General features: G+C 41.6%; 1 protein-coding gene across 1 annotated transcript; it reads right to left on the reverse strand.

Moving 5' to 3' along the window:
* Window positions 1-16,695: 16,695 nt before the first annotated feature.
* LOC309416884 (granulocyte-macrophage colony-stimulating factor receptor subunit alpha-like) lies at window positions 16,696-22,960 on the reverse strand (the record flags this gene model as incomplete). Its single annotated transcript, XM_082014260.1, has 8 exons — window positions 16,696-16,767; window positions 17,738-17,819; window positions 18,391-18,475; window positions 19,061-19,199; window positions 19,694-19,732; window positions 21,694-21,833; window positions 22,565-22,740; window positions 22,833-22,960. 8 exons carry the CDS (start codon window positions 22,958-22,960, stop codon window positions 16,696-16,698), a joined length of 861 nt encoding a protein of 286 aa, XP_081870386.1.
* Between the last annotated feature and the right edge of the window lie 4,381 nt (window positions 22,961-27,341).

Consider the following 27,341-nt stretch of genomic DNA (forward strand, 5'->3'; position numbering starts at 1 on the left):
GCCTGCAAACACAGGAATATCTGTGATGGGGAAAACTTTGTGTGACAGCTCCAAGCTGGAGGATCTTGGCATACACTTAGGTGTGTTAGACACCTGCAACTCTACTTTATTGTTGCTTGGGCTAGGAATGCTGACTTGCTTCATTTTAGGTAGTGACACTGGAAGACAGATGCGGACTGACAGATTCAGTGAAAATTTTGGATAAATCCACCAACGATATGATTATAGCTGCATCTGATAGAATAAGTCTCAGGGGAGCCTACACTGTGCTACTACAGGCTGACATTTAAAGTGGCTACCCCTGTGCTTTGAATTGTTCCTGTTCAAAAGGAGACTCTGGTGCCACAATACCACAAACTGAAACATTTGCCTGTCATCCTTCAGTACCCTGCTGTAACATTTCTACATGAAAGATGTTCTTCAGCAATCTGTCAAATGAACAAAGAGCATGAGGAGCTTCCCTGTGGACTCCAGAGAGGGAGAGAAACCCAAGTGCAGTTTGTCAAGACTTCAGGGAGGTGTAGATGCAAATTTGTGAGGTGGTTGTGCTCCGCAGTGATACCTTCTTCCGCCTCGGATTAACGTGAGGAATCTTCTCCTGATCACAAACATATCAATTTACAACTTAACCCTCACCCCCAGTGTTGGGATTACTCTGCAAAGGCTTGACCTTGAGGAGAAGGAACTGTTGCTTTAAAGATGGTAAACAACCAAGGAGGAAACGGAGAAGCGCATGACATTCTCGTGACCAGCAAAAGGGGAGGTACTGGAGCAGAAGAAGGAAGGAAAATGGTTAGAGAAGAGCGCGTGGACACCTGCAGGCAGCCAATCCTGACTGTGTGAGGAGTGTGTGGACTGTGTGTGGTAACCAATCAGGACACATTTTGTGGCGCGTGAGAGAGCTGTAACTGTATAAAAAGCAAGTGCTTATAGCAATAAAGGTCTTTGGCTTGAATCCCCGCCAGAGTCCGTGCCTTAAAAGATCCCAGAAAAACGAAATAATGAAACTAAACATACCTTTTCAAGGAAGGATTACTTATCCATCCTTTTATAAGTAATCAGCAATACTTTGAGCAAATACTTTGAGCTTGATGAGGCAGGAAGTAGTGCCGTTTTGTGTATGTCAACTCCATGCTGCTTAAACGAACAGATATTGTACCTCATTCTCTTAACGGTCTCATATATCACCCCTCTCATACAAAGAGGAGTAAATTCTGTCAGGCCCTTCATTATTGTGGATGGGACACTGCACAGTGTTGGGCAATACACCGTGAGTTACACCGTGACAAAATTCAAGATGTCACAGATTTCTCAAGGAAGAATTTCAAAACTACAGCCACAAACTTCTTTCATTTGGGTTTTTAATAACATTTTAAACATATTCAAATGCAGTCACTAAAATATTAGCACAAACAATTAAAAGATGATTGGCAATTTAAAAAATGGCACCAAGCAAGGTTGCAACTGAGGACTGAAAAATTGCTCAGCTAGTTGTAGGAAACTCTTTTTCACAGAAATATTGTCATAAGGCTGTGAACAAGATTCTCTTCATCCTACAGGAAATAAATAAATTAGAGAATGAAAGGTTTCAGTTTTCTCTTTACCCCAGGCCATTGGAAGTAGGCAAATCCTTCTGAAAGTCTAGAGTATTACCTTGAGGAATATATCTGCATATGCTTGAATATGTGCCATTCATGTTCACTGCTAAAGCAGAAAATCTTACTCCATTGTGCAGTGGAGGTGCTATATTTCCAAACATGCACTTCATATGCTCTGCCTGAAAAATGTCATGCAGAAGGTTTACTTTTTAGTTTTTCATCTATTGGTTTCCACAGTGCTACTCCCTGTAGAAAAGGCTTAAGCTTGTGCTTGATTTGTAACAGTGGGACAACTAAAACAGTGAAGTAGGTACTGGTGTCTTCCCATCCTCAAGAACCCTCTTCCCAGAAGTTCTGGGTAATGAACCTTTACTAGTGCAAGGTGAAGAGTTCAGTGCTTCCCTCTAGAAAAGCTCATGGCAGGGTTAGGAATAGCAGTTCCTCCCCTCCTTCTACCCATACTCCACAACAGTCCACCAAATCAGTTGAACCTCCTCAAAATAGAGCACATGTGCTTTCATAAGAGTCAACAGATGGCTGTAATGTGTTTTACACTCCTTTGGAAGACAAAGGGAGATAGATACCCCACAAATGACTACCTGGGCAAGGAGTGGGCTTGAGGTTCATCTCCACTAATACTAGCTTTCTGAAAACTAGCACCTAATTTGGGCAAGACATATAGGTGCCTTGTCTATGCTGTGGTGAAGGACTACACACACAGTGGCATATAAAATGCATGGGATACACTGCCTTCAGGCAGGAGCTGTACCTCTCTAGTAACTCCTGTCAGAGTTTAGAGGATTATAATTTCCATGTTTAGATAGTTGAAATGGGGGTGACGTGAATCTACTCAAATCTGTGATTACTGATACAGGAGATATAACTGCATGGAATATCAGAGGACTTGCCAAATGTCAGAATTTTCTAGAAACTGCCTATAGAAACATTAGTGTTTACCATAGATGTGGTATATATCTTGCTTGACACAGTAGTGTAGCGTAAAATACTCCCTCTTTATTAATGCAAAACAGACTGTCAAAAACAATACCTTCTTGTTACAGTTCCTGTTCCTGAAACAAGTTTATTTTGGAGATTACCTACCCAATCAGATACACAAGAAATATTGGCCAAATGGACTGAGACAGCTTTGGGCTCTAGAGGAAGAGAACTTAGCTAAGGCAGGAGTAATACATGTACAGGGAAAACAATAATCCCCGTAGGACAACTTCATGACTTGCGTTGAAGTATCTGCAGCTTGTAGAGGCCAGTGAAAGTGAAAACTATTTTGCTTAACAAACACAGTATTTGCAAAATAAGAAATGCTTAGCTCGCTGTCTTCTCTGCATAAGCACTGAAAACAGAATAATCTCCTGTCTGCTATTAAAGATTTGGATCTGAACTGGAGCTGGATTTGGCAAGGAATGTGAAAAATAATAATAAGGGCTTGTACAGGTAGAATCAAGAAAGATTAAAGAAAGCATACTGCCGCTGATAAGTAAGACAGGAGAACTAGTGACAACTGACACAGAGAGGGCTGAGATGATACTCAACAAATTTTTCCCCAGTGTTCACTGGCAATCACTCTTCCTACATCTCTTAAGTCCCTGAATCTCAAGGCAGGGACTGGGGGAACTAAGTTTCTCCCATCATAAGAGACAATCAGGTTTGAGACTATCTGAAAAACTTGAGCATACATAAGTCTATGGGACCCAATTAGATGCTGCATAGGGTCCTGAGGGAATTGGCTGATGTAGTTTCCAAGCCACTCTCCATCATATTTAAAAAGTCATGGCAGTCAGATGAAGTCCACAGTGATTGCAGAAAAGTGAATATCACACCCATTTTTAAGAAGAGTCATAAGGAGGATCCTGAGAGCTACTGGCCAGTCAGCCTCCCCTCCATGCCTGGTAAAGTCATGCAACAGATCCCCCCTGGAAGATATGTTGGAGCATATAGAAGACAGGTACGTGATTAGAGACAGCCAACATGGTGTCACCAAGGACAAATCATGTCTGAGTCATCTAGTGCTCCTCTGCAACAGAGGGACTGCATCAGTCGATAAGGGAAAAGCAACGGAAGTCATCTATCTGGATTTCTGTAAGACCTTTGTCATGGTCCCACACAACATTCTTTCCTCTAAAATGGAGACATATGAGTTTGACAGATGGACTGTTAGATGATAAGGAAATGGCTGGATGGCTGCATCCAAAGTGTTACAGTATCAATGGCTCAATGTCCAAGTGGAACCAGTAACGAGTCATCAGCAAGTTGAGGGAGGTGATTCTGCCCCTCTAATCCACTCTGGTGAGACCCCACCTGCAGTACTGTGTCCAGCTCTGGAGCCCTCAGCACAGGAAAGACATGGACCTGTTAGAGCAGGTCCAGAGGAGACCACCAAAATAATCAGAGGGATGGCGCACCTCTCCTGTGAGGACAACCTGAGACAGTTGGGGTTGTTCAGCCTGGAGAAGAGCAGGCTCTGAGGAGATCTTATTGCAGCCTTTCAATATATAAAGGGGGCTTATAAAAAAGACATAGAGAGACTTTTTACCAAGGCCTGTAGTGACAGGACAAGGGATAATGTTTTTAAACTGAAAGAGGGTAGATTTATATTGCACATAAGGAAGAAATTTTTTACAATGACAGTGGTGGGATGCTGGAACAGGTTGCCCAAGGAAGTTGTGCATGCCCTGTCATTGGAAGTGTTCAAGGTCAGGTTGGATGGGTCTTTGAGCAGCCTGATCTAGTGAAAGATGTTCCTGCTCATGGCAAGGGGGTTGAACTAGATGATCTTTAAATGTTCCCTTCCAACCCAAACCATCCTATGATTGTATGAACCTAGTTGGCCCTCAGGAGCCACTCCAGAAATACTGTGTCTTCACAGGCTTCTGTGTCACAACAGTTAGCCCTGAGCAAGCACATCACTGCATCACCAATGTCCCTGAATGTCTTGTTTTTAGGTAAGTCAGTAAGGACCCATGTATCTAATTCAGTCTGTCTTTTGTACTTAAAAATTCTCAACTGCATAGCATGAGATGCCTCTCACCAAAATTCCCCTGAAACCAGGAAACAGTTCCTTAAGGATATGAAAGAAAAAGAAGAAAGTGTAATGATGTGTCTTCGTTAAAACTTTACATAGCAAATTTACCATTATAGTCTCAGTAAAATCTCCTGCAGTCACTGAACACCAGTGCTCAGTAGAATTCATGCTGCTCATCCAACTCAGTTCCATTTTCCACTGATTCAGCACCAAATTTCTAACAGGTCAGTCTGGCACCTCCGCTGCAAGTGTTACATAATAGGATCAGTAAGGTGCAGGACTGTCTCCCAGACTTTTGGGTATAGAGCTTACTACCTAACACATCTAAGACAGAAGGCAACTTAAGCACAACTACCCATAATGAGAAGCACGTTACACTCCACCTCAGAGGACTGCCCCATGGAAGTGTTCTACTCACAGTCTGCGCAGTGCCAGCCAACACACAACGGAGTGATCAGCAGCATCCACTGGGCCGTGAAGATCCGTGCAAGAGGAACAACCATCTCCTCCTGCTTGGAGACAGAGAACAGTGAAACTTGCTCAAGGTGAAAGATGCTAGCATGAACCACTCTCCTCTGAATTTGTCTAGTCTGACCTGCTTCTACATCATCTGATCTTCTCTCAGTTCTGGTGGGTGGAAAGACTAGACAGACTTCTCAAGCAGCCAGAGAAATGTTCAAATAAATAGTAGGAAAGTTAAAGAAGTTGTCCTTTTCTGTAACAAAACAATTTGTGTGATGATTCATAAAGCTGGTGATCTTGAGAGCACTGTATAAATGCTACATACATATATTCGATGACCGCTCTCTTAAGGTCTAAAGATTATTTATCTGCTATATACAAAGGTTGGGGTGAATAGACGTCAACCAGGTCAGTAAAAAGCTGCAAACAGGAAATACCAAAATGAGTCACAGCAATATCAATCAGCTTGTTACCCAATGGTGAATATGGTGAGCTTGGTGAGGGCATTAGTTCATGTACTTTCAAGGATGTTTTTGAGTATATGCTTAAAAGTGGATCCAGGAGCAGTGTTAATTTCTAAAAATTCACTACCAAACACAGCAAGAAAAAAAAAATTGTGGCTAGGACCTTTCTTAGGAGGCATTAAGTACTTTATCTGCAAAAAAACTTAATTCAGCTCAGGTCCATGTATACCTCTGCCAGCTTTTCAGATTTTGTCTGGGACATCACCCCTCCAGCCCTGGACTTCCTAGAGTCTCAGTGAATATGTCAGCAAACAAAATAGTTGAAAAGACAGAGATGGACCTACCTTCTATTTCAAAAGTCTGGATGTCGTTTATCTTTCTATCATAGTCTTCAGGCTTAGAGAAGATGGAGAGACTTGTATTTTAAGTAGTTTTATAGCTATAAATAGGGCTGTCTCCCTTTCTGCTTGTGTTTTGGGGAACTGTTGTACCATCGGAAGTGTTGTAAGATACAATGTTTATCACTTCCCTCCTGATTCTTACCAAGTTCTTGGCAATTGCACAACTCATGATTTCATACAGCATGAGCAAGCACTTAGCTGGTTAAATTTTCCTTTCTGTTGTACAGAGTCCACTGGTGCTTGTGAACCCGGTGGGTGCATAAAAACCTTTTCTTTTACTGGTGTTTCTCTAAATAACACTGAATAGTACAAAGCATCTCTCAGTACAGACCTCCTCTGGGGCCTGGGGTCAGTGTGGGCTCCCCATGGTGGGTCAGGGCAGGGCCAGGCAGCCAGGGCCCGTCCCAGCCCCGGGCAGGAGCGGGGCAGCCGGGGGGGCACTGGGCAGCCCTGGGCACGGGGCACCTCCCCGGGGACGGCGATGGGCTGAGGCCAGGCTGGGAGATGGGCCCACTGGTGGGCCCATGGCCGGGCAGGGCAGGGCTGTGGGGAGCTGGAGACCAGCCCTGCTGTGGCATCGTTGGGCAGGGGCTGACTAATCGTGACATGGGGTCCTGGGTCCTGGGCAGGGCCGGGGACCCCTGGGGGGCTGGGCAGGGATGGTCTGTGGGGGCACTCGGGGAGATGACAATACCGATTGTAAAAGTTCTTCAGGCATGTGGAAAAAGAGGATTTCAAATCTTGGACGTAAAGGCTTCAAGTAAGATACAACCCTATCAAAATTTGCGATCTGGGTTTGTTCTCAGTCCATTTCTCCCCGTGTCTAAAAACCAAACCACAAGCCATTGAAAAAACAGACAAAAAATCGCAAGTAGTAATCACCCGGCTACAAAAAGCCACTCCAGGGCCTGCTGCTGAGCATTTGTTCCCTTCTTGGGTTACAGCTGTGCACTTTCTAAAGGAGAGGGTAATTTATTATAAATGGTATCAAACATCAAAAGCTCCCTTATACCCTGAAAGGCTTTGCTTCACAGAAGACAATGTAATTTACTTAATATGGAGATTTATAATCTATGTAAAGTCATTTCATTTCTTCATATGTTGAAATTGAAGCATCACTAGAAAATATTACATTTTTCAAACAGCAAAATATGTCAACATTTTCCTGTAAAAACAGGCAGATGCGTTCTGATGGAGTTAAAAATACGGAGGAGAGAGGACTGTCCATGTACCTCTCTACTACTCCCATCTCTTGCCTGCTATATTTGGAAAAAGGCATCTGCTACCCAGGATGCTCCAGGATTCACCTTTATCAAAATCCCAAGGTCGTTCCTATCTTACTGCTTCTTTATTGACACATGGAGTGATATAAGCACATAGGCAGTAGTTCATATATCAGCTGTTCATACACGACTACTTATTTCCAAAAGAGAAAGCCAAAGATAGTGCGGTGCTGCCTGTCTTTGGGGACGAAGAGGGCTTCCTTTCTAGAGACCCAGAGATACCTAGGCTCATGAGTATTTCTGCTTCCTAAATTCCTGCTAGAGCGTGAGGTTGGTGACTGATAAGTGTGCTGTCATTTTCCAGATTCATTCTCTTACGTTGCTTGTAAACATCAATGATACTGAGTTGTCACTGAGACCAGCCAACATCCTAAAGCAGATCTGACCTGCTTCGTTCTCCACAACTGATACAGTATAAAGGAAACAGGTGTAGCACAGCATGTCTAATCATCATATTAGCAACTTTTTGACTGCAAAAGTATTTTCTACAAAAGTAAAAAATTGAACTGGCTCCACTGCTGCTTACATGCCGTACTAGAAGCAGAGAGCAAGGCCTGGACTGAAAAGCAATGTATTAAGTGACACCTTATGGTTGTATTCATGTATTTGACCATGTCTGTCAGTAACTCAGTATTGATTGAGGAGATGAATAACTCATCGTGAGCATCCAGAACTTAAAAATCTCCAGTCACCCCTAGAAACAGTGCCTGTGAGAGAATCAACTGACCCTGGCTTAGTCTTTTGTGGTTTCAGAAAGGTATGAGGCAATAGTGGCCTTATAAGGACCAATTCATGGGAGTTCACTTTCTTCATATGCCAGAAGAGAATAAAAATGTAACAAAGTTTTTCTGAAGCATAGTTATGAAGCAAGCAGTAGGAATGAGGAACAAATAAGAATAGGTGGATATTCTACCAAAAAGTAGATTTAGTCATAAAATAAGCTCTTTTTGATAAGAATCACTATTCCTATCACATTAAAGGTGTCAACAGGCAAAAAAACTGAAAGTTTAGATTTCAGGTCTGGGCCCATTGAGAGAAAAAGCGATCCATTGTCAGAAGTTTCACTGCACTTCCAGATTAAAGAAATTCCATACTTATTCATGTAGGTATTTTTTTTAACACTTACTGTGTTGTAAAGGTGGAAGAAAGGACTTCTGATCACAAAGAGTGAAAAAACCCACTCACTTTAGATGTGTCCTCATCTTTGGAAGAAAAACACTTGATTTTGTGGTGGTAACAGACTGAATTTCAGGAAGAAGGTGTGGGGGGAAGTGCCCAGGGTAATAAAATCGGACCCATATGAAATCACAGAGAATTAAATGGGCTTCTGGAAAATGTATTTCCATGCATCTGCCTTTCTCTCTCCTTTCTCCCAGCCTTTCACTTCCCTTGGTCTCCCTCCTCCAAGAGGTCAGTTCCCAGAGTGTTAGGCAGTCTCCTACCCACTCCTGCAGCAGACACATCCAAACCAGGAGCTCTGCTCACCCTCTGGCACCTCACACTGCAGGAGTGGAGAAGCGGGGGAGTTGAGGTGACCCATCCAAGCCCAGAGGCTGGGCTGGGGAGGAGGGAGGCTAGGATCAATTGCACCAAAGTTGTATTTGCTGATCCTGCACCGCTTTAGGAATGGTCTTTAAGGGCAGCTGTTGTTCTGAGGGCGGTGTAGCTCCAAACTCCTATGGAGATTTCTTGGTGGAAGAAGTTGGACCACAAGGCTGTGTCCACTGACGGCTGAGGCTGGATTGCTGGAAAATGTGTACCTGAGACACCCTTTCATCACACTGTTTAGTGTTGATGCAGTGGGACATTGACTGCCCTGGGCAACTGTGTGTTTCTTCCGTGCCTAAATTTGGTCATGGGAAGTGCCATCAACTTCCTACCTTTGAGTCATCCCAACTATGCATCTTGCAATGGGTGGACAAGGACAAACACATCTGTCCAGTGCTGGGTTCTCTTTCACCACTTGAACTCTCAGCTGTGTGACTACTTGTGCACCCCAGGCAAAGCCCCATGCTCCCACTCTGAAGATCTCCTGAGCCTGTAGAGCAAGCAGCAGAGGAGCAGCATGGTCTTTGGTGCTCCCTTGGATTATGCATCTCTGTAACAAAATGAGGAAGTCCGGGTTTTGAGGTTTTGGGTATTTTTTGTTTTTAAAGTAGAATATACTGCAGCAGAACAAACCAAACAGCCCACAGGACAGTGATGTTACCATAGACAAAGGAACTCTCCTGCACAGGGGATTTCTTTGCTTGTCTATATTTAGGACAAGTCTTGCCCCGAGGCTTTAAAAAATGCAAACAAATTAAAACAATTTAAAAACCCCAAGCAAAGCTGGTGCTATTGATGGTGCTACCATAGTCTGTTATCTTTTAGAGGCAAGAAAACTAGTGTTGAATGGCCTTGCCAGGAGCTGGAAGAGAAATGAGAAGAAGAAGAGAAAGAGAAAGAAGAAGAGAGAGAAAGCTGGGCAGAGAAACTAGGGTTATTTTCCAACTTTTGGCTCTATAAGGAGTAGAGTCACTGCAGGAATGTGATTAAAACCAACCTTACTTAAAGGTCTCAAAAGCTTGAAGAGTAATTTATTGCTCCAACAATAGGAGTGCTCACAAGAGCTGCCTGGACATTTTTCTATGCCAGTGTCTTACAGCTTTTGTGTAGACCACAAAAACACAAATGGGAGACAAAGGGCTTCTCTTTTGTCCTTGCAACAAGAACTTTATAGTTTTTAGCAAAAGTCTTTCTCCACAGAACAGAGGAACAGCCATAGGAGACCAGAATACAGGACTTCTATCTGTGTGAACAGCCAAACCACTAGGTTAGAAGGTTATATAGCCTGACCATCCTTTCCCAGTGAGTGTTATACTGGGCCTTTTCCCAGGGATGGGAAAGGGATACCTTCATTCCCCTCCTGCTCCCACCTCCACTACCTCATGGGCAAGTTTTCTGGTGTTCTCATCAGAGTGCTAGTAGTGAATCCCAGTTTTCAAAATGTCTTTGCAGCCTCAGCATCTTTCATAGTGAAAGCAGTGGGAATGTAAGGGGTGCACCAACGGCCATGATTGTGAGTGAAGCAGGATGGAGAGGATCCAGTAGACCCTATTTCATCCCCCTTAGATTAAAGTAAGCTTTGGCTTTAGCTGGCCACTTCTGATGAAGGTGCTCTTATCTTTTGGCAGTTTTAAACAGAAGGCTCCTTCTCTGGTTGTGTTTTAAAAAGCTATTCAAAACAAATTTTTAATGAAAGCTTATTTAGAAGCACAGAATCATAGAAAAAATTGGTTTCAAAGGTGGCCTCTTGAAGGTCACCTGTTCTAGTGGAATTTTATCACCCTGAGAGAACTTTATCTACCATGAGGGAATTTCAGTCACCTGAGATGACTTTAACCATGCTGACACCTGCTGGAAGGGCAAAATGGCAGGGTACAAGCAAGCCAGGACAATTACAGAGATCTCCAGGAACAATATTTTGATACAAATGCTGGACAAGACAACTACAGGAGGTACTCAGCTGGGTTTGCAACTCATCAATGAATAACTGATCATGGATGACTGTCACAGTCATTGACAGTATTGACTGCAAGGATCATGATGTGGTGGACTTAAAACTCCTGAGAGAAGGGAGGAAGAAAAATAGCGTACTATATATATTGGATATCATGAGAGCAGACTTCAGCTTGTTCAGGGCAGGATAGGATCTGAGATCCAGTGCTCTGCCCATCTCTCAACCCTTAACTGAGAGACTGGCAGTAGTTCAGAGACTCCCACTATGGGTGTGTTGGACTGAAGTCTCCTGCCAGCAACTTGGGTTTAGCTTCCAGCATATCCTTCCTGTTCTTTCCTGTGTCTTGGATACCATGACATGGACCACAGGACCTCCACCTTCGCCCTGGCACACAATTTACTATGCCAGAGATGTCCTCACATACCTCACAGATCCAGGTCTCTGTGCCCTCTGCCACCACTTGCTTCCTCCTGACCTTGTGGATCTCCTCTGCTGCAGGACCTCCCTTGGTGTCTGTCTGCTGGAGCTCAGTTTGCAGTATGAGATGATGCAGGGCACTTCCTCCAGCTGGGGCTCTACTCCAGTCAGAAGTGAAACTCCCATAGGAAGCTCTGGCTTGATGAGGACAGCTAACTCCAGCTTTTCAGTTTAAGGGCCACCATACTGAGTTTTTTCACCAGTCTTTTCTTAACCTCAGCAGCATCTGTTCTGTTTTGCAGGGATTCAATTTACCAGAACGTGCAAATCACTCAAGACATTCCCCTGTGCTAGACTCTGTCCTATGTGTTTTTTTTCTCTGGCAGAAATGCAGAAACAAAGATCAAACCAATTTCAGAAGAAGTCATTTTAACAGTCTAAGGCAAAGCTTTGGAAAAGCCAGTCAGGAACAGAACAGCCTAGTAAGCACAGGCGATCTTCAGTGTTTATTCTGTAGAGACACTCTCCAAGTAATGCTGACGTGAGGAAAAAAAAATCATTTGTAATGACAGTATTAGCGAACTTACTTGTTGTAATCATGTTGCCCTGTGATATGGTATTGCCACCGCAAGTAGCAGGCCATAAGCTTTGTAATGAGTTTGCAAGGCCTCAGGACTGAAGTTTGTCAGGCTTGCTCTGCTTGGACTTTTCTTGAGGTGTTTGTAGTTTTGTTTGACCAGGTGTCCATTAATTTGTTTTACTATTGTTTATCTTTGTATGGTGCCACCAAGGTTTTATAACTCTAAGACACCGATGCAGTGTAGGTCTAGATGATGGCAGAGGCCTTTAGAAGTGGAGACGCAAGGATATGGTGTAGAGGTGTAGAGGCATGGGGCTGGATAAGAGGTGGGACACAGCCACTGAATACCTCATGGCTGTAAATGGCCTCTAACCCGTGGTTTTCCTAATCTAAATAAGCCATCCACAGAAGCACAATGTGTGATTAGCCTCCAGATTGGTGATTTTGTCTCATATCTCATATCTCCTTACTAATTGGAGTATTCAGGATTTGCCACTTCTGTTTTGTTCAGGTGTTATAAACCCACAAAACCAGCCTGTACCATTTGCAGCTAACAAGGGGCAGGCATCTGTTGTTCGATTTCCAACATTTTCCGTGCCACACACATAGACATAATTACCTGCTACCTGTTAGCAGTCACATTTTAAGCTATTTTTTCATCTACCACAGATATTAAGTGATGAAAAGTGGGAGGAAATTCTTGGTTTAGTAAATGACTGTGAGCAACATCTAGAGCATGCCATGCTGAAGGATGTAGCAACATAGTTTGAAGGCAACAAATAGACTTATGAGAAGATTGTCTCCTGAATGCTTTAACAACACTCATTTTGTATCAGCAGATGATCATTTTTAAGAGGTTTAAGTTTGTCCGGTTTTCAGCGGGGTTTCATACAGATGACAAATTTTTATTCCTGATCACAATCTCGATATGGCTGTACTTTTTCCAATGCACTGGACCACTGGAGATCCTGAATAAACCCTTTAAGTTTGGTTGTTCTTATTTTATTCTTTTGCATGGTGTTGAAAAGCAGTATAATAACTGCACAGAATCACAGAATCACAGAATGATAGGATTTGGAAGGGACCTCTGAAGATCATCTGGTCCAACCCCCCTGCCAAGGCAGGGTCATCGAGGGCAGGTTGCACAGGAACGCGTCTAGTTGGATTTTGAAAGTCTTCAGAGAAGGAGGCTCCACAACCTCTCTGGGCAGCCTGTTCCAGTGCTCCATCACCCTCACAGTAAAGAAGTTTTTCCTCATGTTGAAGTTAAACTTTTTGTGCTGCAGTTTATGCCCATTGCCCCTCGTCCTATCACTAGGCACTACTGAAAAGAGACTGGCTCCATCCTCCTGACAGCCACCCTTCAGATATTTATAGACATTGATAAGGTCCCCTCTCAGCCTTCTCTTGTCCAGACTAAACAGCCCCAAGTCTCTCAGCCTTTTCTCTTATGAGAGATGTTCCAGTCCCTTAATCATCCTCTTAGCCCTCTGTCGGACTCTCTCCAAGAGCTCCCTGTCTCTCTTGAACTGGGGAGCCCAGAACTGGACACAATATTCCAGATGAGGCCTCACCAGTGCAGACTAGAGGGGGAGGGTAACCTCTCTTGACCTGCTGGTCACACTCTTCTTAATGCACCTGAGGATACCATTGGCCATCTTGGCCACCAGGGCACATTGCTGTCCCGTGGAGAACTTATTGTCTACCAGGACTCCAAGGTCCTTCTCCATGGAGCTGCTTTCCATCAGGTCAACCCCTAACCTGTACTGGTGCATGGGGTTGCTCCTCCCCAGGTGCAGAACTCTACACTTGTCCTTGTTAAATTTCATGGGGTTCCCCTCCACCCAACTCTCCAGTCTGTCCAGATCCTGTTGAATGGTAGCACAGCCTCCTGGTGTATCAGCCATTCCTCCCAGTTTTGTATTGTCAGCAAACTTGCTGAGGGTGCATTCCAACCCTTCATCTAGGTCACAGATGAAGATGTTGAACAAAACTGGACCCAGTATTGATCCTGGGGAACACCACTAGCTCCCCGCCTCCAACTGGACTCTGCACCTCTGACCACAACCCTTTGAGCTCTGTTGCTTAGCCAGTTCTCACTCCATCTCAGTCCACTCACCCAACTAGTGAAGTTCCTGAGCTTCACTATGAGGATGTTATAGGAGACAGTGTCAAAAACCTTACTGAAGTCAAGGTAAACCACATCCATGCTCTCCCTTCATCTACCCAGCTAGTCACTCCATCATAGAAGGCCATCAGATTGGTCAAGCATGATCTCCCCTTGGTGAATCCATGCTGACTACTCCTTATAACTTTCTTTTCATCCATGTGCCTAGAGATGGCCTCCAGAAGGAGCTGTTCCATCACCTTCCCAGGGATGGAGGTGAGGCTGACCAGTCTATAATTTCCAGGGTCTTCCTTTTTGCCCTTTTTGAAGACTGGGATGACATTGGTTTTCCTCCAGTCCTCAGGCACCACTCCCGTTCTCCCATGATTTTTCAAAAATGATGGAGAGAGGTGTTGCAGCAACATCAGCCAGTTCCCTCAGCACTCGCAGGTGCATCCTATCCGGGCCCATGGATTTGTGAGTGTTCAGTTCAGTCAAATGATCTCTAACCCAAACCTTATGGATCAGTGGAGGAGGACCAGTCTTCCTCCCTCCAGGCTTTTTTGCTTACCTCCAGGGTCTGGGATTCCTGAGGAGTAGTCTTAGCAGTAAAGACTGAAATAAAAAAGGCATTCAGTAACTCTGCCTTCTCTGCCTCCTCTGTCACCAGGGCTTCCACTTCATTCACCAGAGGTCCCACATTTTCCCTAGTCTTCCTTTTACCACTAATATGCTTGAAGAAGCCCTTCTTGTTCTCTTTTACTTCCTTTGCCATATTTAGTTCCAAGAAGGCCTTGGCCTTCCTTGTTGCATCCCTGCGTATCCTGATAACATTCCTATAATCCTCCCAAGTGACCAGTCCCTTTTTCCACCTACTGTAAATGCCTTTCTTCCATACAAGCTTTTTTCAACACTTCTTTGCTTATCCGTGGGGGTTTCCTGCCTCCTCTATTTGATTTCTTACTTAAAAGAATGCACCAATCTTGAGCTTTGAGGAAGTGATGCTTGAATATTAACCAACTCTAACCAACTCTCTTGGGCTCCCCTATCTTCCAGAGTCCTAGCCCACGGGATACCTCCAAGTAGGTCTTTGAAGAGGACAAAGTTAGCTCTCCTGAAGTCCAGGGTCACAATCTTACTTATCACCCTGCTTCTTCCTCATATGACACTGAACTCCACCATGTTGTGATCACTACAGCCAAGACTACCCCCAACCTTTACGTCCCCAACCAGTCCTTCCTTGTTTGTTAATACAAGGTCCAGCAGCACACGTCTCCTTGTTGGCTCCTCTACCACTGCGTCAGAAAGTTGTAACCAATGCACTGCGGGAACCTTCTGGATTGTGTGTGCCTAGCTGTACGACCTTTTATACAGGAGGTATCACGTGCCACTCTTTCTCTCTGGCATGCTTTGTATGCCTTTATATACAGGCATTGCATGCAGCTCTTTTTCTCTGGCACACTTCATGCACCCTTTTATACAAACAAATATCTGGATGATTGAAGTCACCCATAAGCACCAGGGTATGTGATTTTGAGGCTACTTCTAGTTGGTTGTAGAAGGCTCCATTTACTTCTTATTCCTGGTCTGGTGATCTACAGTGAACACCCATAACAATATCGGCCATATTAGCCTGCCCCTTGATTCTTACCCATAAACTTTCAACAGGTACTTCATCCCCTCCTAGGCAGAGCTCAATACATTCCGGTTGTTTACATGCATAAAGAGCAGCACCACCACCTCGCCTTCCTGGCCTATCTTTCCTAAACAGAATGTAGCCATCCGTGACAACGTTCTAGTCATGCGAGCTATCCCACCATGTCTCCGCGATTGCAATGATATCATGGCCCTGTGACCGCACTCAGATATCTAGTTCTTCCTGTTTATTCCCCATGCTGTGTGCATTGGTGTACAGGCATTTCAGGAAGGGAATCGATCGATTGTCACAGACAATCTTGATATTATTATCAACCTCCCCCTTCTCATCTAGTTTAAAGCCCTGTCAATCATCCCCACTATTTCTTGGGCAAAGACACTCTTCCCCCTTTGAGAGAGGTGTCTCCTGTTTGATCCCAGCATTCCTGGTGCCATGTATACCATCCCATTATCAAAAAACCCAAAATTGTGGTGGTAACACCAGCCACGGAGACATGTGTTGATGGACTGGATCTTCCTGTTCCTTCCAGTGTCACTGCTTTCAACTGGAAGGAGGCAAGAAAAAATAACCTGTGGCCCAGATTCTCCCACTAACAATCCCAAGGCCCTAAACTCTCTCTTAATTGTTCATGGACTACAAATTGCTGTTTCTTCTCCACCCACATGGAAAATCAGTAGTGGGTAGTAATCTGTGGACCTCACTAAGCTAGGAAGTTTCCTAGTGATGTCCTTAACCTGGGCTCCAGGGAGACAACAGACCTCCCTGTGAGGAGGGTCTACGTGGCATAGTGGACCCTCTGTTCCCCTCAGAGCAGTCTCACCTACAACTACAACCTTTCTTTTTTTCCTCCTGTGTGTGGAGGTGATATGGACAATAGGCCTGTCTGACTGTGCAGACAACTCTGGTGTAACTTCCAAAGCACTACTGAAATATTTTTGCTGAAACATTGCAAGAATACTCATCATAAGAAAAAACAAAAATAGTCCAAACAACTCAAATTATTTATGGAAAATGCAATCAAATACAAAGAGGCTTTTAAAGTTAGGCTCTTGAGGAATTGCCTCTAAAGGCAACGCTATTTGCTCTGCTTGCAAGAGGGAGAGAATATGAAAAACCTGTAAATTATTGCCAACAAGATATATATATTTGAAAAAATTCAAGTTGCTCATTTCGCTTGCATGCCATTATGCCACTTCTTCAATAATTGTTATGATTTCTTCAGTTTCATGCTTTATTAAATGATTCTTATATTCTGTCTATGAAAGGAAGAATAAAGTATTTCATTAGTGTTTCATGCATGAGATTAGCCACGAGTTTACAATTTATGAATCTCCTGCTGTTCAGAGAGTTGTTATTTATTATATAGAAGCTGTAGTGGGACTCTCTCAATGAAAAGACTGAAGTAGACATATCTAGGTCTTCCCTCCATCATGAGCTCCCCAAAGAAGAAAAAAAGAATTTTCAGCTCAAAAGTCAGAAAACTTGTCATTTTAAACATGGAAAAGTTAACATGACAAAGGAACAGAAAGTAAAAGGAATTATAAAAGCTCATCAGTGATCCAGTGTACCTTTGCAGACACATTCTTGCTTCCAGACGTGATTGTAGCCAACTTAAAGACTTTCCAAATTGCAAATTGCAGCAAACTTTGTAACATGCTCTCTAGATGGGCAGTTCCCCTCCGTTACTTGCAATGTCTGTCTATTCCTTCTTCTCGTGAATCTCTCCAGCTATCCGCATAAGCTAGAACCCCTCATCCCTCTCCTATACTAGAAACTTTTACATACCCTAGAAACTTTTCCTCCTTCAGCATCATTGTCAAATACTAACATGGGTCTCAACATCTGCTATGGCACAACTGTTTTTGGCCAGCAGTCCCTTCTCGCCCCATATCTGTTCAACAGTCTGATTCTGCATTATTATCGTGCTGAGAAGCTTAGGCTCAGCACTATTCTAGTGATAGCATAAAGCTTATAGCGAGAACAAGGTGAAATTGTGTATTTTCTCCAATGTTCCAGGTAGACAGATGACAGTTGTTTCAGAATGGAAAAGGAAAAACAGAAGAATTATTTGCATATGAACCTTCTCTTTCAATACCCCAAGAACAAGAAAAAGAAAGAAAATTTATCTTTGCTTTTGTGCATCTTTCTGACACTTAGGTCATACTTTTGAGACTGCAATGGAACCTTATTTACAACAAATTTCAGGCAAATGGAAAGAAAATATACCTGGAAATCTGTTGGAGAGAGCCCATGGAATGCATCTCTTGGCTGGGGTACTGTAGCAGATGTTTTTTTTAAATAAATATTTCTATGGTGACAAAAAGGGTTGGTGAAGAAAAGAGTTATTATGCAAACATATGAACATGTACTATATAATAATGTAGCTGCTGAGGTATTATTTTATTCCTCTAAGACAAAAGTAGTGAAAGAGTAAATAAAAATTATATAGGCTGAATACAAATATAATTCTATTGTTCAGAATTTGGATGATGATAATTTATTTTATGACTTATTAAAGAATCATAGGAAGTTGCTTTGTTAAGTGTCTGAAAGGGAAATATCCTCAAAACAAGGAAACAATTTCATGTACCACCCATCTACATTGCAGAGTCTGATAGCAGGAAAGCAGTACTGATATAAGGCCTTGTCCCAGTATTGGAAAGTGTTGTGCTATATTGATCAAGTGGATAAGAAAGTTGTGAATCAGAAGTATAGGGCTCACTTGAGGAACATCCAGCAGGTCATGATTCCTGCTGTAATTCAGCATCAATTCTCCCCCTCCCTCCTCTCCTTTAAAAGGAGGCCAGATATTTTCTGTTGGGGAAAGAGGTGTTGTTTCAACTACAGAATAAAAATTTTGCACAAGAAATAAGGCTTACACTGTGCAGAGAAAAAGTATGAGACTTGCTGTCAGCACTGGTATCAGAAATAACGTATATGATGAAGTAGATGTAAGTTCTTTTCCTGAAAGACAAGCAATCATCAAAGAGCTGATCAGTATCACAGAACAGGAATGACTGCACAGCTATGTGCAATCTGCTTTGCATGATAGTGTCAAGCACCAGTATGAAGTGGCTTCCTCTTTAGCTTAGCACCTCATTGCTCTGTAACATGTGAAGGAATGGGATGGCTGACAGTACGTGGACTGTCTACAGTAACTTGAGACCTTACCAAGCATTTTGTAATGAACTGAGGTCTACAGAGTCCTTCAAAACTCAAGCTGGCAGAGAGTAACAGAGGAAAAGAGAAATTAATAAAGCCAGAAGTAGAAAGGGAGGAAGGAAGAGAGCTGGCAGCAGACCTCAAAAAGGTCTGCTTTTTTCACTATCTCCTTGCAAGAAGGACCCACTGTCACACCAGAATGCTTGGAGACCTTCCTCATGTTAAGAGATATGCCAGTTCTTCACTCCTTTTCATCCTAGCAAATTAATGTGCAAGTTAATGTGCAAATATTAATGTGTTTCCATCTGTAAGTATAAAGTAAAAAATGAGGCAGATAAATAATAACTGAAGAAAAACTTACATCTAGGAAGTGACTTTCATTCTTACCAAACTCCATGGGTGTAGTCCACTCTCCCCAGCTTCTGCTCACTAAACAACCATTGTCAGTTGCTCTGATTTTGACGCTGTACCTTTTTTCTGCACTGAAGCTCCCAAATATGTAGGAGTTTCCTGTGATGCTTTTTTCCTAAATACAAAACAATTAGACTGAGAACTTTTTATTCACTAGATGTACAGATGTTAAGAATGTGTCAGGTTCATTTAACGATGCAAAAAATTACAAAATAAAATTTTACACATTCTTCTGTGAACGGACTAGACTGAAATAACAAATAGAAAATTATCCCCTAATAAATTAGGTGTTCCATCCTAATTTCTTTTTTTTTTGAACATTATTATTATTGGTGGATGTGAAGATGAAATTTGCAGTAGGCTTCCCTGGCTCCTTATCCTCTGTTGAACACTGGGACTTTGAGAAAAAAAAAAAATTAAAATCAGTAGTTAGTTTCCAGTCTGTAAATGTTTTATTCTACTAGAAGGTAATTCTTGTCAATAAAGATCATATATGGTACACTGAAATTGGTAGTGTGAAACCAAAACAAATTGGTTGGAGGATGCTCTGATATAAGTCACATTTCAACCCAGCATAAAAGTTAGATGAATAAGGTAATAAAGACTTACTGTTTTAGATGTGGTTTTGATGTTTTTCTCAGGATCAGCCTAGCAACAAAATAAAACTTTAATTTTTATTATTGATCTTTTTTTTACTATATGATAAGGGGTCTTGCCTTATGAACATTTCATTTTCAGGAAAAAAAAAGTACATTTAATATTTTAAATGCCTTCTTTTAAAGTTTAGCTGTTCTTCCACTGAAAGGTTTTTACTCACTGCTGTTGCTCTGAAATACTGTACCCTTTAAATTTGATTGCAGAACTGATTATCAAAGAACTAAATAAAAAAAGGCTCAAGATACCCACTATTTAAAATTGCATGTTTTACTTATACAAAAAAAAGTATCTAAAAAAATACTAGTAAACTGGAACAATGTTTTTTTCCATTAAAGCTTTTGGCTGTGTAGCATTTAGATTCTAAAACATTTAATTTAGTTATGTTATGTCTCCTTTTTTGTTATTTTTTACTGTTGAAACAATGAACTTACAAATATTGCCACAGATGCTTCAAATTTTATTTTTGATGGATGTAATGCTACTGTCTGTATTCATTCAAGTCTTCAAAATACTTGCAATTACTGAAATGTATAACAACAACTGTATATAGTTAGGAGCTGGAGAACCTGGATACTCTGTTCCAGTAACCAGACAGAACATTTCTTTTTATTCAAAGCCATGGATGGCTCTTTCCACTTTAAGTTAAAAAGAAAGGACACAGAACTTACAAAACCCCACAATGAACAAGTGCTATATTACTGTCCCTTACATCTGATTGTGGCAGCTGTGGTGCAATCATCCTGACTGTGTATGCTTTATTGTGTATCCTTTAGCTAAACCTAAACCCCTAAATCCCTTCCGCAGCACCACACTTGAATGAGCAAACTGAGGCAGCAAGGTTGGATACACAAAGGGCAGGATGGAAAGTACAGGGGTCCAGGTGGAGACACCTAAGAGCTCTTGCAGCATATCCTAATTTACAGGTGCACCTTTGTAATAAAGCATGTATTACTTCTTTGGACCTAATTTGGAAATACCATAAACCTGACTAAGCAGTAACGATGACTACAAGAAGTAGTAGTGAATTTGTGAAAGACATGATAAAAAGCAACTGACGGGGTAGGAGACTGCAGAGAGGAAAACCACAGAAATGAAGGTCCTGACCTAACTTCATCAAAAAATAGCAGCAGGACTGAAAGACTACACTAGGACCCACATTGCCTTACAGAGACACATAAAATTGGTTGTATCTAATTTAACAGTAGCTTTTTTTGTGGGGGAGTATATTTAGAGTTCATTTGACGTATGCTATAACTGTTCATAATAAAGTCATCAGGTAATATGGTCCACCACCTATATGCGCTAGAATAGTTATTCACCCTCAGCGTGGGGAGTCCCTTGCCTGGTTTCATATCACAGAATCTCAGGATCAATCACAGAATAGTTTGGGTTGGGACCTCTAAAGGTGATCTAGCCCAACCCCCTTCTCATGAGCAGGGACATCTTCAACTAGACCGGGTTGCTCAGAGCCCTGTCCAACATGACCTTAAATGTTTCCAGGGATGGGGCATCTACCACCTCTCCGGGCAACCTGTGCCAGTGTTTTACCACTCTCACTGCAAAAATTTCTTCCTTATACCTACTCTACATCTACTCTCTTTTAGTTTAAAACTATTACTCCTTGTCCTACCACTACAGGCCCTGCTAAAAAGTCTGTCCCCATCTTTCTTCTAAGCCCCCTTTAGATACTGTCAGGCTGCAGTAAGGTCTCCCTGGAGCCTTCTCTTCTCTAGGCTGAGCAACCCCAACTCTCTCAGCCCGTCCTCACAGCAGAGGTGTTCCATCCCTCTGACCATTTTGGTGGCCTCCTCTGGACCCGCTCCAACAGGTCCATGTCTTTCAAAAAGGAGAGATTAGCCAAGTAGGGAAAGAGAACAGGGTATTGGTTATGTGGTAGTGCATGTGGAAATACAAGCATACAAAATACTGTTAAAAGTCATGATTATTCTTACCTTGTTTTCTATAACAATTTCATATTTGAAACAAGCATGTCTTTTCACATGACTTGTGTGAGGTGGTTGCCACCGAATTTCACAATCATGAGAAGCTTCTCTACAGTTCACAGTGACATTTAATGGAGGGGTGAGTTTTTCTACAATAATATAATTAGAAATACAACTGATTAATAATCAACTCTCTTCATTCTGCCTTTTTAAAATATAGGTAGACGTTCAAGCAACTGATCTAAAAATATGTAATGCAGCTTTACAGTATTATTATATTCACCCCATATTCTGAAGCAGGACTCCCTGATTTAACATTCCAGTTGAGGAGCCAGGAGTATCAGTAGCAATAGAAGGTAAAATTAAAAAACACAGATTTTACTGAATTCAGAATATAATCTGTGCAGGGTTTTCTTTTTTATACTGCATTCATATTAAACAGAAATAATTCCTTTTTTTTTATTTATTAGCAAGATTCTTCCATTAAAAAATGAAAGTTTTTGCTCACAATGTTCAGGTAATTAGTTCTTTTGTATTATGCAGATGAACAGAATTAGGAGATAATGATATAAACCCCACATCTAGTTAGTTCCTCTCAGGCATCCTTAGCTAGTTAATTCCAAAAGATGGCACATTTCTTTCAGAGAAAAATCTTTGAAATGTTCGCAATTCTCTGACCTATGATTTCAGACTGCCTCTGCATTCATTTGTTTTTGTTCATTCTTGTACTTTTGACTTTTGAGCCACCAAGGCTGGGGAAAAGGGAAAAAAAAGATCTGTTTTGAGGAGCAGTAGTATAAAATGTATGCTTTTTTCCAGGGATGAATTCTTCATTCCCCTAGCATAAAACTGGAAATAAAATTGAAGAAAAAATTCTTACCAATTTCGTACAGAATAATCATCTTCTCATATGACTGAATGTTTTGTCCACTTCTAGACCCATTTACCAGGAAATAAGCTCTCTTCTTTTCTATTGTCACATTTTGGAATCTACATCCTGTGTGCCTTCCACAATTATCTTCGATGTAATTCTGGCATTCCATGAAATCTTCTTTCCTTTACATGACATGTTGAATCAGTTAAATGTTGACAATGTCACATGTCAGACCAGAAATCAAAATTCCCTAAATTCAGGCAGACCTACTTACCCTGAGGTCTTCCAGTACAGGAAATATTGAGTATCCCCTGAAGCAGTCCTGCCCACATGCCAAGTGCAGTTCATGAAGGAAACATTAAAAATGACACAGATAAAATTTTCAATGGCTGTCCCGTTCATGCCTGCAAACACAGAAAGACTATAACATGTCCACTCTGTGGAAAGACTGTATAACTGGTCAAATCAACACATATCTGCAAGATCATTTAGTAATTTTTAGCTACCTGATTAGTAAATCCAACTGCATATTGTTTGAGTCTTGCAATTACGTACTTTAAGGTAGCAACAATTTTATCTGTGTTGAGCCATGAGGATTATCTACCATTGTTACAGATGCTGAAGGTGTGACTAGGATTTCATCAACTGTTTAATCAACTGAGGCACAGTGATGTAGTGGAAGCTAATAACAAAGACGGTTACTGTTGTGTTCTTTTTTTAGATCACCTGTTTATCTAGGGTCCAATGTACATCAGAATATAAATTCTACAGCCATGAGCAAGGCAAGTTCTCTCTCCTGTGTTTGTCTTACGTGCTCTGACACTTGGTTGACTTATAAAGGACTAAGGATTTAAAATAAGCGGTCGACCACTTTCTTCTGTGTAACAGCTGGGTGATTAGAACCTAACCCTGAGACTACTTCCTAAAACTAGCCCCCGCAGAAGTGTCATGATTTTGAAGACAGAATGGTATATTTTTTGATCTTGAATTCAAAACAGTTGCTAGTCAGTTCTGGCACTTTGGATTCAAGGATAAGGGAATATTGTTTGCACTGAACTTAATAGAAGCAGGCCTGAATATCCATGTCATTAATGCAAAACCAAGACAAAACCAAAGCAGAAGTTGACAGCTTGCTTAAGTTAGAAGATTTTTCAGGTTGTGTATTCACATGAGAAATGAATTCCTTGTGTTATTTCTTCCCTATCAAAAGGCGAGATGTCCCATAGGAAATGATGATTATGCAGTACCTCTTCTTAACTACTATCATCATGAATTGAAGGACTGGGTCACAGCTTTCCATGACACGGGTTCACCGAGCTTAAGCACCACCACTGCTTGCCTTTACATGTACCTCCCTAGTCAGGCTTAAAGCTCCCTACACATCTAACACAGGTTCCCAAACATGGCTCCGAAGCCATCGTATTATGAAAAGAAGTGGCTGCCTCCTGTCCAAGCTTCACTGCAGTTCAAGCTGGAAGCTTCTTTTTCCTTATGTTCCCACAAGCATCTGAGGAGGTGGGTGGCAGCACTGATTTCAGAAGAAATGCTGAAACTTCTGACAGTGGATGCTTAATGAGAAAAGTATAAGGAGAGAGAAAGCACTAAGCAAGCCTTCACCTATATGGTCTCTCAGCTACCAGCAAGCAGTGTCCTACGGAATTCCAAAGTTAAAGGTTACCTCATAGACCACAGTGCTTAGCAGTCTGAGAAAGCCTGCTACCCCGTTAATTTCCTTCATCCCTTTTGAATCTATTTATTTTTTTTGTCTTCTACTACATCCCTTGCCAATAGGATGAGCAAAGGAAGAATTCAAAGGATGTATTTGCCTTCTAGCTCCTTTCCTCTATTCAACTGTAATGTGAGAAATGGCAATTCTTCTCCAGAAAAGGAGAAGCTCAAACACACTCTTGTACCTAATATTTTTTCATGGCTTGCTCCAGGCAGCTACTGTGTTGCGTGAAAGCTTTTGGGACCACTCGATAGCAGGAAGATTCTTTCACTTGAGTGTATTACAAGTGTAGACACATAATAAAGGTGGCTAGGATCACAGTTTCCAGAGGCAAAGGTTGTTATTTAGGACACCTGACATAATATGATGTTGCATAGCTTAGCTGCAAATAGAGCTGGATGAAATAAACCCCATCCTTCAGAACATCTCAGTGGAAGTGTTCACTTCATGCTCATCACACTGGGAGTCAGCATGCTCTAGGGGAAATGTTTTCAGGGACAGGACTTTGCAAAGGAGTCCCAAGAGAAGTAGACATCTGATTCTTAAAACTTTGGAAATAAAGAGGAATTGTTCAAGAGACAACAAAACTGTCAGAGTACTCCTGGCTTTCTGGAAAACTTCCTCTCTTCCAAGAGGAAGATTAAAACTGTTTCAAGAGCTTGGTTCATCAGCATTTCTTTTGACAGCAGTGTTGCCTTAAGCATCCCTTGTCCTTCCCCGTCTTCCATGGCTCCTTCTTGATTCCATCCTGCCTCCCTGGCTGTGCTAGTGCCATTCCTTGTGGTGCCTCATAGTGAGTAGTTCTGAAGAAGTAATCATCACTAAAAATAATACTACTCCTCCTACCCAGCATTTTCTGTTTCTTCTTGTTTTTTCATCTGGCTTATCATCTTTTACCAGAAACAACGGAACAAGCTCATCTGCGATGGCAGTGTGGGTTAGCAACAAAGATCCAGAGGAGAGCTCTCTAAGCTATTTCTGTTGCTGCAAGAAATGCTGAGCCCTATCTAGTCACTAGAGGCATCTAAGCTCTCAGGATAGAGTTACTTATATCCAACTCGTGTACAAGTTTATATTTATTTGTATAACAAACCTCTCCCGAGAGTCCAATGATTATGGTACTGTACTGAGGTGATGGAGAGCTTTGCTCATTTCTCTGGTCTGCCACAGATTCACTTTATGACCCAGGATCAATCAAATCTGTATACTTCACTTCATCATTGACAAAAGAAATAGAGAAGTTTTCTCCCCATCAAGAAATTGTGAAGTAAATGCAGCAGTCTGAAGTACGATCACAGGTGCTGTGCAAGGGTCTTAGAGGGATGGGCTTTATGAAGTCTTTGTAAATGCTGCAAATCAAAAGAGAAAAGACTTATTCCGATTTCAAATCAGATCACAACATGATTCACGTGTGGCTCAACAAGCTGGCTGGCGACATAGGAAATAGGATGAAAGGAACTCTTAAAATGGCATTGTGGTCAAGGAAAAGGAAAATGAACCAGTTCCTTGGCCTCTTCATCGATGGCTTCAGTTTTTTATATCCAAGGAAATGTATAGAGGTATACTTAAATGTTCTTTAAACCAGTTAGCCTAAGTTCTACAGCCAGAACATTGCTCTGCCTATGAAGCAGCCATGACCAACTGCACAGTGTCACATTCATACCAACATCAAGCACATGCTGGGAAGATCACTCAGATACGTGTGAGTGACTCTATTCCCCTTGCTGTCAAGACTTTTGTTCCAGGTTTTGAGGGGATTTATTTTTCATGTTTTATTTATTCATCTTTCTGTGGATATGCCAAAGAAAATCTAGCAGAGTAGGCAAGTATGATTACCCTTCCTGTAAGATTTATTTTTGAGCCTACGGTATTCATTCACAGAGTAAGTGTTACAGTTTTGCTCTTATTTTTAGCAACACTTGGAATGAACTAAGCCTTCATGAGACACTTCTCCCATTATCTCCCATTATTTCAATGAGGAACTGAAATTTTTGTCTTTCCAGTTTTTACTTGAGAACTAGCTAAATTGTTCTAGTGTCTTCTTGCTTAACCACTCCTCTTTTAATAACATATTTGTCACTTCTTTATCATTATTTCCTTAAAAAAGAGGTAGGACTATAGTATCACGATCCTTTTCTATGAGCTGTGATGCAAAGAACAGTTTAGTTTCTCTGTAGTGCACTCTTCCTTCTGAACTGCCTCCTATATTCTTTGATAATGGTGATGAAATACATATACAAGTATACTAATATCCTCACAAACATCCTTTGTTTCATACATGAATAACTTATTTTCCCATATTATAATATCTTTAGCTATATTTTAAATCTTTTTATGACATTCTTTGTATCTCTTCATGAAAGAGGTAAGGTACTTAATTAAGACAGTTGTGGTGATTGTGATTGCACCCAACTCCGTAACTACCCACTGTTTTAAGCACACAGAGTGGTTTTATTTATTTACTTACTTACTTTTCTTGAGTCCACTTAGATTACCTCCATCTTTTGAGTAGATGTTAGAAACTGTGTAGGAGTAGTAGCTGCAGAAAAGAAAATTCGGCTCTGCAAACCTTTGTGGTAATTGGAATTATTAACAAGGAAGGACAGGGTCTCACCTCTGGTCTTTAAGCCTGAGAGAATTTTTACTTTTATTCAGTAGTTCTTGAATAGACAATGCATAAGCTGCTCTTGACTCTTGGACACAATGGATCAGATATTTTGTAAAAGTTTGTAAATAACATACTTGCTATTGGAAATGCATAAAGGAAATTAAATTGCTTTAACCTTTTAACCTAACTCTCAACATGCTATCAATTTGTGGGGTGGAGTTTGTCTTACCTAAATTTACCCAAGTGCTATATAGGTATGCCCATAGAGGAACCAGTAATTCTACACTGCCTTAATAGTGGCTGGAAACAAACAGCTACTTCAGACACAGTTTATTTAACCTAGTCTAGGATGAGATGAATGAAGGCTTCATTATGTTTATTTCCTGCCAGTCACTGAAAAGATAGCACAGGGTGACCAGCCTAGAGGTATTCCTTTAAGACTAAGC

The sequence above is a fragment of the Phaethon aethereus genome (genome assembly GCF_964289735.1).
Source record: "Phaethon aethereus genome assembly, chromosome: 1".
NCBI lineage: Eukaryota > Metazoa > Chordata > Aves > Phaethontiformes > Phaethontidae > Phaethon > Phaethon aethereus.